Source organism: Carlito syrichta, unplaced genomic scaffold, assembly GCF_000164805.1.
Source record: "Carlito syrichta isolate Samal-C Ts95f unplaced genomic scaffold, Tarsius_syrichta-2.0.1 Scaffold303376, whole genome shotgun sequence".
In the NCBI taxonomy this organism is placed as follows: domain Eukaryota; kingdom Metazoa; phylum Chordata; class Mammalia; order Primates; family Tarsiidae; genus Carlito; species Carlito syrichta.
In genome coordinates, this window is record NW_007247472.1 from 282,554 (window position 1) to 294,692 (window position 12,139).

The 12,139-nt window shown below is 43.0% G+C and overlaps 1 protein-coding gene across 1 annotated transcript in view; it reads right to left on the bottom strand.

Annotated features, from left to right (window-relative positions):
- Positions 1-12,139, bottom strand: part of ABHD6 (abhydrolase domain containing 6) — a 56,991-nt gene that overhangs the window by 21,570 nt on the left and 23,282 nt on the right. The window contains exon 4 of the mRNA XM_008058535.1: positions 944-1,100. Coding sequence (XP_008056726.1) covers positions 944-1,100 — 157 coding nt within the window. The remainder of the gene's footprint in view (positions 1-943; positions 1,101-12,139) is intronic.

Sequence of the window (12,139 nt, forward strand, 5' to 3'; positions counted from 1 at the left end):
CCCCGGCTAATTTTTAATTTATTGTAGAGATGAGGTCTCGCCAAGTTGCCCAGGCGGGTCTTGAACCCGCGGGCTCAGGCAATCCACTCACCTCAGCCTCCCAAAGTGCTGAGATTACAGACTGAGCCACCGAGCCCGGCTCATCACAGGTTTTATAAATAATATTCAACTTAAATTTTGTCTGTCAAAATAGGTGGATAATATAGTGCATTAGTTTTGTTTGTTTTTTTTGAGTTGGAGTCTCACTCTGTCACCCAGGCTGGAATGCAGTGGCACTCTCATGGCCACCGCAGCCTCAACCTGCTGGGCTCAGGTGATACTTCTGCCTCAGCCTTCCAAGTAGCTGGAACTATAGGCATGCACCACCATGCCTGGCTAATTTTTTTTTTTTTCTGAGTTGGAGTCTCACTTGGTCGCCCAGACTGGAGTGCAGTGGCCGCTCCTGGTCACTGCAGCCTCGAAATGCTGGGCTCCAGTGATCCTTCCGCCTCAGCCTTCTGAGTAACCAGAATTACAAGCACGCTACCATGCCCGGCTAATTTTTTTTTTTTAATTTGATTGTAGAGATGAGGTCTCGCCTGCCCAGGTGGGTCTCGAACCCGCGGGCTCAGGCAATCCACTCACCTCAGCCTCCCAAAGACACGGGATTACAGGCTGAACCACTGAGTCCGGCAATTTTTTTTTTAATTGTAGAGATGAGGTCTCACAATTTGCCCAGGATGGTTGTCCAGGCTGGTCTCAAACCCATGGGTTCAGGCAATCCTCTCACCTTGACCTCCCAAAGTGCTGGGATTATAGGCATGAGCCACCACACCCGGCCTGCATTAGTTTTAAGATGACTTAAACCACAGTTCTGGGATCCCTTTGCTTTCTGCCATTGCTGATGACATCATGTCCAAGTGGAAAACCTATTATCCTAAGACAGAAGAATCCAGAACCGCACCTTGACCACACTAAGCCACATATCCTTGTGCGCAGAGAATCCATGGAGCATGAGAATGGAGGGTTTGTGCCCAGGTCTGCCCCGGAAGGAATAACAGAACTGATAGTCTTCATGGTGAACATAGCGGACCTGCATGCCCAACGTCCTCCGCCAGTACCTAGGGGAAAAATAAAGGCAAAACAAAAGCAGTAAGCTCTGGATACATGGCTTCAAGAGGGGTACAAGTTCTGTCTGTTAGTCTTACTTAGTGGCAAGAGAAACACTTCTCCAAGTCCTTGTCCTCCCTGAGCCTCTGGAGTCCCCCAGAGCTTCCTCTCAAGGAGCACTCAGCCAAATCATTCCAGAAAGCATCTTAAATGAACCATTGGGTATGTATTTAATAATCACTTTAAGAAGGGATAAGGGGTAAAGAGGTCTTTTCTTTTCTTTCTTTCTTTTCTTTTTTTTTTTGTTGTTGTTGAACTTTACAATCTGCTAGGGGCCCCAGGTCAGCAACTCTGTGGCAAACAGCTAGAGGGGAGGGAATATTGCAGAGAAGATATGCTTTTAGTTGTTCTGTCTGAGATAATTCCACCAGCGCAATACATATTTAGGTTCATTTGTTTTGTTTTGTTTAATTGTTTAGAAATTTAAAAAATGAATTTATAATCAAAATATGTGTTAGTTTAAAATTTCGGTGGGACCTTCAGAAATGCTAGGTACCAGAATCCCAGCAGGGGTTCAAAAATATTAGGTCAGACCTGCCAGGTGGGTTGTGTGAGATCTGGTGCCGCACAAAAGGTGCAAAGAATTGCACAGAAGTTAGATTGGAAAATAAAGTGTATTTAGAAAGTAAATTAGAGAGAGAGAGAGAGAGAGAGAGAGGAGATTCATATCCCCAAAGTAGGAGAAGTTGCTAAAGCTAAGAAAACATGGTGGCCATAGCTTAAAGAACAAATGGCCTGGCCAGTACCTAATAAAATAATAGCTAGAAAGTAAGTTAGAGAGAAGCAGAGAGAAAGAGAAAGAGAGAGAGAGAGCACGTGGCCTGCGCAGTGCTTAGCAAAGCAATGACAAATGGCTAGAGAGAGAGAGGAGATTCACCTCCCTAAGGTAGAGGAGGAGGGGGCCAAAGCTAAGAAAACATGGCAGCCATAGCTCAAAGAACACATGGCCTGGCCAGTGCTTTACGAAACAATGGCTCAGGGGTGTTTTCTTAAGAAGTCTGCCACACCTAATAACCTTTGAGACTTTGAGATTGATAACTTCTTTCTTTTTCTTTTTTTTTGAGTCAGAGTCTTACTCTGTCGCTCCAAGTTATCATGTCCAGGTGCAGTGGCTCACAGCCACCACAGCTTCAACCTGCTGGGCTCAGGAGATCCTTCCGCCTCAGCCTTCCAAGTAACTGGAACTACACGCATGCACCACCATACCCAGTTAATTTTCTGATTTATTGTAGAGATGAGGTCTCACCAACTTGCCCATGCTGGTCTCGAACTGAGGCAATCCTCTCAGCTCGGTCTCCCAAAGTGCTGCAATTATAGGTATGAGCCACCGTGCCCAGACTTAATAACTTATTTCTTGAGAACCATCTGCACCGATACTCTGGCTTTATTTCTCACAACATTTGGCAGCTGGTTGAAAGCTCAGCTTCTGTTGGTTACATAAGATTTGGCAGTCCTAGAGTTTGGCCCAAAATTGATTTCAATATGCAATAACCACCTAAACAAATTGAACTCTCTGCATGAAGAATCTTTCCAAGATAGAAGATAATTAATTCAATCAGATATTCACTTTGGAATACACTTTACACTAAAGAAGTAGCCAAGTCTTGCAAAAGCAAATGACATGGCCGGGCTTGGTGGCTCAGTCTGTAATCCCAGCACTTTGGGAGGCCGAGGTAAGTGGATTGCCTGAGTCCACAGGTTCAAGACCCACCCAGGCAACTTGGCGAGACCTTATCTCTACAATAAATTTAAAAAAAAAAAAATCAGCCGGGCATGGTAGCGCACATCTGCAATTCTGGTTACTCGGAAGGCTGAGGTGGAAGGATCGCTGGAGTCCAGCAGGTCAGGGTTGCAGTAGCCAGGAATGTGCCACTGCACTCCAGTGTGGGTGACCGAGTGAGACTCTGACTCAAACAACAAAAAAAAAGCAAATGACCTAAACTGGCTGGTCTTAATCCTTTGTGTAAAGTGGAGAGGGAGATACAAGATATTACTTGTATCTGCATATAAAAAATGTGGGATCATACACAAGATATCAAGATGAGTATCTGGAGTGGGGTGGGGAAAGAGATGAGAAGTAGTGGGTAGGGAATAGAGGTATCAGGGAGACATTTACTACATTCTTTTTGCTAATTTTCTAGTGACTGAGTTGCCTATTCAAAACATTTTTTAAAAATAATAAAATTGGCTTACTTAAAAGCTCTCCTTATGAGAAAGCAAGCATATTTCAAAATTCTACATCATGGCACCATAATGTGAGTTTGTTCATCCATTCACACCCCAGTTCATTCATTGTCTCACTTTGAATATCCTTTCCAAAACTCATGTTGAAATGTAGTTGCCATTGTGAGCTCCTATCTCTTAATACAAGAGGCGAGGCTGTTAAGAGGTGATTAGATCATGACAGCTCTGCCTTCATACATTTTTTTTTTTTTTTGAGTTGGATTCTCACTCTGTCACCCAGACTGGAATGCAGTGGCCGCTCCTGGCCACTGCAGTCTCGACCTGCTGGGCTCCGGCGATCCTTCCGCCTCAGCCTTCCGAGTAGCCGGAATTACAGGTGCGCACTACCACGCCCAGCTGATTTTTTGATTTATTGTAGAGATGAGGTCTCACTGCCCAGGCGGGTCTTGAACCCACGGGCTCAGGCAATCCACTCACCTCAGCCTCCCAAAGGCGCAGGATTACAGGCTGAGCCACTGAGCCCAGCTCATACATTTTTAATTAATGTCATTATTGGAGAGTGGGTTCCTGATGAAAGTGAGTCTGGCTCCCTCTACCCTTGCTCAGTCTCTCTCTCTTTCTCTCTCTTTTTTTAAGTTGGAATCTCAATCTGTCACCCAGGCTGGAGTGCAGTCACACACTCACGGTTACCCCAGCTTTGATCTGCTGGGCTCCAGCGATCCTTCCACCTCGGCCTTCCGAGAAGCTGGAACTAAAGGTGTAAGCCACCATGCCTGGCTAATTTTTTAATTTATTGTAGAGACAAGGTCTCACCAAGTTGCCCAGGCAGGACCTGAACCCCTGGGCTCAAGCAATCTTCTCACCTCACCCTCCCAAAGTGCTGGGATTACAGGCTTGAGCCACAGCACCTGGCCCCTTGCTCACTCTTACATTCTCTTGCCTTTTTACTCGCCATGGGATGATACAACATGAAGGCCTTTGTCAGATGCTGGCACCATGCTCTCAGACTTCCCAGCTTTTAGAATCGTAAGCCAAATAGATTTCTTTTCTTCATAAATTACCTACTCTGTGGTATTCAGATATAGCAACACAAAACAGAATAAGACACTGACTATATGTTCTTGAACCTCAATGACCTCACTGATAATATGGAGAAATGTTGCATTCCACTAAGGATATGGAAAAGACTAAATAAAATAATCCATGTACAAAATTTTGTCCAATGCCAAGCACATGGCAAGTATTTAAAAAGTGGTAGTTATTGTTAATAGTATTATATAAAAACGACCCTGTTCTTCCAAATAAATCAGTTGCCAAAAATTCAAGGGAAAAATAGGGGTAACTATTTGAAATGAATATGACAGCCATAGATTGATATCCTTAATATATAAAAAGTTTACAAATTGATCTCAACCTTGCTGAAACCACAATTCAACAGTAGGAAAAACAAATAAAAAGATAATTCAAGGTAGAAGAGATAGTAATGGATGACAAACATAGGAAACATGTTCAAGTTCACTAGTAATTAAAGATATGGATATCACAACAAAGATTGCTGAAAATTGTTATTATTATCAGTGATCATAACAACAAGATATAACCTTCATTGGCTTCTAAGTTAGAAAAATAGATTTTTTAAAAATTATAATATTCAACCTTTCTAGAAAGCAATCTGGCATAAAACATCAAGAATCTTTGAAATCTCATGTCCTTTTTGACCTAGTAATTATAGTGCTAAGAAAAATCTGTCCCAAAGAAATAAAAAGAAACATTGAGAAAACAATTTTAAGACATCTGAGTTGTTATTTAAATTAGAAAAATATTCAGTATTAACCTTAGTATTCATAAATAGGAAATGTATTACATTAATTACAATATAGCTAGGCAATGTGATGTTTTGCTATTATTTAAAATAGACTTTTCAAATACATTAAACAGCATGAAAAAATGCTTATGACACGATATCAAGTGACAGAAAACAGGACCCAATTTTTTTTACTAGTATTGATTCCAATTCTGTTGAAAAATTCTTAGGTATACACAGATGAGCTGAGGAAAAGAGGCACAAAAACAAAGAGGATGAGCCGGGCTCGGTGGCTTAGCCTGTAATCCCACGCTTTGGGAGGCTGAGGTGAGTGGACTGCCTGAGCCCGTGGGTTCGAGACCCACCTGGGCAACTTGGTGAGACCTCATCTCTACAATAAATTAAAAAAAAAAAAATCAGCCGGGCATGGTAGCACATGCCTGTAATTCCGGCTACTTGGGAGGCTGAGGCGGAAGGATCGCCGGAGCCCAGCAGGTGCAGCCACTGCACTCCAGTCTGGGCGACAGAGTGAGATCCAACTAAAACAAACAAACAAAAACAGAGAGGGTGCTGAAGAAAAAGATTCAATGAGTAGGGGTAATTTATATTTGTGCTTTTAAAAAATAATCATCAAATTCTCTACAACTCTCATACAACATACAGTGAGAGAGAGATCAAGGAAAAGCTGGAAGGGCCTTTTGAAAATGGGAGATTTGAGCAGGCTACTGGATATTCTCCAAATATTCCTGGAGACCATGGGAAAGGTGTGCCAGGAAGCAGAAGCAGCAGAGGCAAGGGGTAGGGGAGAGCCACTGGTGACTGGGACCACAGAAGGGACATGGGCCACAGAAAGCAGGGGGAGCTTTTTGGTACTACTCATTTCTCTTTTAATTGGAACATCCAGTAGAAAACCTTACCTAGGCTCTAGAAACAAAGATCTAGAGAACTGATATTTTCAAATGATCCCCTCAAACAAAGAATGAGAAGACTCTAGACTACCAGGTCAGTTAAAACAATTATGAAAGACCAATGGCCCACAGGAGGGGGGAAAAAACTTCTCTGGTTTAATGATAATAGAGAATAAGTTACCTCTAATTCACAAAGGCAGACAGAAGCCTACAGAACAGAAACAAAGAGAAGAATTCAATTGGGATGAACAAATGTCTCAGGAGCAAGATCTTTCACAGGCAAACAATCTCTGCACAAGTGCCAAATGCTCCTATTTCAGGACAGAAGTCACTGTAGGTTCTATCACCCTAAATAGAAAAGCCCAAAAAAAAGAATGTCCCTGATGTCCCTCTTGAATAAAGACTCTTGGAGTTCAGATCCCTCATTCAACAAGTCTCTCCTTCTCTAGTTAACAGGAACCTCTGAAGAAAAAAGTACTTGTAGATTATTTTTGTGTGTGGTAAAATAGACATAATAAAATTTGCCATTCAATAATTTGAAGGGAATAATTAAGTGGCATTAGTGCATTCACACTGTTGTGCAACTGTCACCACTATCCATTTCAGAAATTTTTCTTTTTTCTTTTCTTTTTTTTTGAGTTGGAGTCTCACTCTGCCACCTAGACTGGAGTGCAGTGGCACTTTCCCAGCCACCGCAGCCTCGACCTGCTGGGCTCTGGCGATCCTTCTGCCTCAGCCTTCCAAGTAGCTGGAACTACAGGCATGCACTACCACACCTGGCTAATTTTTTTATTTTATTTTATTGTAGAGGTGAGGTCTCGCCAAGTTGCCCAGGCAGGTCTCGAACCCACGGGCTCGGCAATCCACTCACCTCAGCCTCCCAAAGTGCTGGGATTATAGGCTGAGCCAGCGAGCCCAGCTTCAGAACTTTTTCTTCATCCCAAATAGAAACCTGTACCTACAAAACAATAACTCCTCATTCTCTCCTCCCCCACAGCCTCTGATAACCTCTATTCTATTTTCTGTCTCTATGAGTTTGCCTATTCTAGGTAACAGGTATAAGTGGAATCATACATTATTTGTCCTTTTGGACTGGCTTTTTTCATTCTGCACAATGTTCTCAAGGTTCATCCACATTGCAGTATGTATCAGAATGCCATTCCTTTTTAAGGCTGAATAATATTCTATAGTATGTATACACCACATTTTGTGTTGTTGTAGTTGTTGTTATTTTTGAGTCAAGATCTCACTCTGTCACCCAGGCTGGAGTGCAGTGACATGATCAAGGCTCACTGCAGCTTGAACCTCCTGGACTCAAGCAAACCTCCCACCTCAGCTTCCAGCTTCAAACTAGCAACTGCAATGGGGTCCTCCTCACACCTCAAATTGATTACATTAGGCCCATGCAGATAATCTCCCTATCTTAAGTTCAGTGGTATGTAACATAATAACTGTGTGTAATACAAATACCGCAATCATGAGCATGATATGTCATCATAGTCATGGGTCTTAGAAATCAGGGAGGAACAGTTTTGTGGGTCCATTTAAAAAATTCTACCACCTAAAAAAGTCAAGATTAAGCCTCTTCCAGTTGGATATTTAGCTAACCCTTTAGTGATCCAACCCTTTCCCATTGCAGAACCATGCAACCTTTGTGATAAATCAAGAGATTGTATCTGTGTGCTTCTGTTACTGGACTCTCCTGTTGCGTGGGTCCATTTGGCCTTCTCTGTGCCAACTTCACACTGACTTGATTTACGGTAACAATATAACTCGTCTTGCTAGCTGGTGGTGTAAATCATCTAGCTTTGTTCTCCTTCAAGATTGTCTTGCTTAATTGGCCCTTTGCTTTCCCTTAAGAACTTAAGAATCGGCTTGTTAAATCTCATCAAAAAACCCTGCTGGGATTTCAAATGAGTATACACTGAATCTGTAGATCATTGTAAGGAAATCTGACATCTCTATGTTAGTAAGTCTCCTGACCTACAAAAATAGTCATTTTGTCATTTTCTATGTAGCAGTCTTCCACATGGTTCTTTGTATTTATTCTTAAGTATTTTACATTTGTTTATACTACTGAAAGGACATAACATGGATTTAATATACCCAATGAGCAGCCATGCTATGTCCTTTCAACTATGATAAATGGTATCATTAAAATGTTTTCATTTTCTATGTTTGTTGCTGGTATATAGGAATACAACTGATTTTTGGTTACTGATCTTGTATTCAGCAACTTTGCCAAATTCATTTGTTAATTCTAACAAATTATTTATAGATTCTTTTGGACTTTCTATATCTATAATCATGTCATCTGCAAATAAGGTCAGTTTTATTTATTCTTTTCTAATCTTACTCTTCTATCTCTTTTATATTTTTATAAGTGAATTGTTTGCCATGAGTTCTTTTTTTTTTCTTTTTTTCTTTTCTTTTCTTTTCTTTTCTTTTTTTTTAGTTGGAGTCTCACTCTGTCGCCCAGACTGGAGTGCAGTGGCCGCTCCCAGCCACCGCAGCCTCGACCTGCTGGGGGTCTGGCGATCCTTCCGCCTCAGCCTTCCAAGTAGCTGGAACTACAGGCGCACGCTACCACGCCCAGCTAATTTTTTGATTTATTGTAGAGATGAGGTCTCGCCAAGTTGCCCGGGCGGGTCTCAAACCCATAGGCTCAGGCAATCCACTCACCTCAGCCTCCCAAAGGCGGGGGATTACAGGCTGAGCCACCAAGCCCGGCTTCTTTTTTTTTTTTTTGAGTTGAAGTCTCACTCTGTCGCCCAGACTGGAGTGCAGTGGCACACTCCCGGCCACTGCAGCCTTGACCTGCTGGGATCCGGCCATCCTTCCGCTCAGCCTTCCAAGTAGCTGGAACTACAGGCAGGTACTACCATGCCTGGCTAATTTTTTGATTTATTGTAGCGATGAGGTCTTGCCAAGTTGCCCAGGCGGGTCTCAAACCTGTGGGCTCAGGCAATCCACTCACCTTGGCCTCCCAAAGTGCAGGATTACAGGTTGAGCCACCAAGCCCAGCCTGCCATGAGTTCTTATCTTGACTTCATAATTGAATTTCTTTGGGAAACAAAAATCATAGAAAATCTCAGTCTTTTCATCCTATGAACAGTCTTGATATTTTAATTACATAATGAAAACCTGCGCTGCCCCTAATGTCACCCGTAGTGGTGGCAGCATCCCCAGCTGTGGCTCTCTGTTGACTCACGGCAAAGCATTTGGTGCCTTGTGCAGGAGCAACCATAATCCACGTTGCTGTGGAAATGAGCTGGCCATGATCCAGGGACACTCAGACCCAGAGAAAGGTGCTCTAAAGACTGGCTGTGGCTCACAGGAGACACTTGTTTCTGTTCCCTGAGCAGAGAAGATTCCAGAGGGAACTCTAGGAGCGTGCACAATGTGATGATTTTGCCAAGCTCTTATGCCCGTATGGCAGGGCAGCGGGGGACGGAGGCTGGGTGGCAAGCTGCTTCTATTGCCTGCTGGTCCTGTTTGTACAGCAATCCTGAAAATTAACCTGACCCACCCAGGTCTGCAAGGTGACCCTACTGGCAGTCATTATGGGCAGCTGAGCAAATGAAGGCCTTTGGAGGAATAGCTGTGATTAAGGATTGTAAGTGACTCAGGTAAAGTTCCTCATCCTATGACAACCACTGTGTAACTGCCACTTGCAGTGAGGCAATTTGCAGGAAGCAGGCTGTGCATTTCAGCAGGGTGGGGAAGCCACTCACAGGATTTCTGACAGCTCTCTACAATGGCAACATGGGTTCCATTACTATAATCATAATCCCCCATGTCACATTGCCACCTGGCATGATCTGAAAGGTTTTCTAGGATTTTCATTCTCCCCAACCAGCTGGGCTTTCTTCTTGGCCCATGTGCCTGAGTTCACAAAATAAAGAGCTTTGTGTTTGTCTTTCAGCCACAGCTCTGAGCTGAGTGACACGCATGGATAGGCTTTAAGATCACATGCATTTGTACTGCCAATTAATAAGGAACAGAATGCTCTGGTCTGTGGGGTCTCTCTGGGTTTTTGTGGTATTATTTGTTAATAAAAGTAAGTTACTTGCTATGCAGCATTGTTCATAACAGCCAACAACTCAAGTGCCTGTCAACAGATGAATGCATAACCAAAATGTGACAGAATCATATGATGGAAAACCATTAACCATAACAATTACTGAAGTATTCACACATGCTAAAATATGGATGAAGCTTGAAAACATGATGCTAAATGAAAGAAATCAGTACAAAGGTCATGTACTGTATAACTTCATTTATGCAAAATGTCTGTAACAGGCAATCCCAAGAGACGGGAAAGACACTAGTGGTTGCCAGGGGATGGCGGGGGTTCCTCAAGGGAGATGAAAACATTCAGGAATAAGATCATGGCAATGGTTACACAACACCGTGAATATATTGAAACTGCTGAATTGTACACTTTAAAATGGTAAATTTTATGTTATATACAATTTAACTTAACAAAAAAAGTGAATTATTTGCTATGAGCTTATTTTTTATCTAAATCAAATATCAAAATTGCTTTGACACCCTGACTCTGAAAGCCTTCTCCTCAACAGCCCCAAAAAATTGGGGGACTAAGCAGCACTGAGGCTGGTTACTGCATAAGGTGGCTGGAATTAGCCTTTATATAATCACATCTTTGTATGTAGCCACATCCATGGTTATGGGCCATATCAATGAATTGCATTCTTGGCTTCAATTTAATTTGGTTGAGAAAAATGGCATTTGTGTGTGGAGGTCCATGAAGTCTTGGCAGGCCACAACTCTGGCCTTCCATGTCAGAAGACACTCAGGAGCCTTGGCCTCAAAGCACAGAACTCCTGTTACCAGCACTATAAGGGCAATGGCATTCAAGCAGTTTCTGCTTTGTCAGTGCAGAAGGTGGGCTCTGGGTGACCCTCTGAAGGGGTCACAATTTCCCCCACTTCCCCTTCCCAGAGGGAGAATGAAAGATAAAAAGTTCCCTTCCATTTAATTAGCTTCTTTTCAAAGATCAGAGTCTGGCTGGCAGGCGGAAAATTCCACACTAGTGAAACAAAAGGGAGCCAGAAAGCAGGGCAGATTAAGGGCACAACAAGCTCCCTGCATTCTTCTGTGTTCAGAAGTTAGTTCTAACTTTCTGAAGTCCCAGTTAAATTTCAATGTGCTTACCTATGGCATAGAGAGGAACCAGGTCTATTTCAGTAATCCTTTCACCAGTGGGTACATACTGTGGGGATGGTGAGAGGGTGGGGTGATTTCATTTGTTATGTGGACAGTGGCATGAAAAGTCAATGAAACACATCATGAGAAAGTCACTTTCTTTCCAATTGTTAACCTTCTTATTCCATGAAGGAGAAAGGCTCTGCTCAAGGGTGCTACATCTTTCACACCTTTCATACTTTGTAACAAAGTAAAAGGAGACTCAGAGCCTTTGGTAGGCAACAGTATCTAAGTTAGAGTTTAATGAGATTGTTTAATATCATTGTGCTTCTTTTTACCTTTTTATTTTTCTTTTGAGTTGGAGTCTCACTCTGCGGCCCAGGCTGGAGTGCAGTGGCACACTCACGGCCACCTCGGTGTCGACCTGCTGGGCTCCAGCGATCCTTCAGCCTCAGCCTTCCAAGTAGCCAGAACTATAGAGGTGTGCTACCATGCCTGGCTAATTTTTAAAAATTATTTATTTATTGTAGAGACGAGGTCTCGCCAAGTTGCCCAGGCTGATCTGGAAACCTCAGGCTCAGGCAATCCACTTGCCTCAGCCTCTCAAAGTGCTGGGATTATAGGCTGAGCCACTGAGCCCGGTCTCTTTACTTTTTTATAGTCATTCATTTTTTATGGCAAGTATGGCAAGTTTTCCACTTAAGGTAGTGATATTTATATCACTTTTTTTTTTTTTTTTGAGTTGGAGTCTCACTCTGTCGCCCAGACTGGAGTGCAGTGGCCACTCCCAGCCATGGCAGCCTCGACCTGTTGGGCTCCGGCGATCCTTCCGCCTCAGCCTTCCAGGTAGCTGGAACTACAGGCGCACACTACCACACCCAGCTAATTTTTGATTTATGTAGAGATGAGGTCTCGCCAAGTTCCC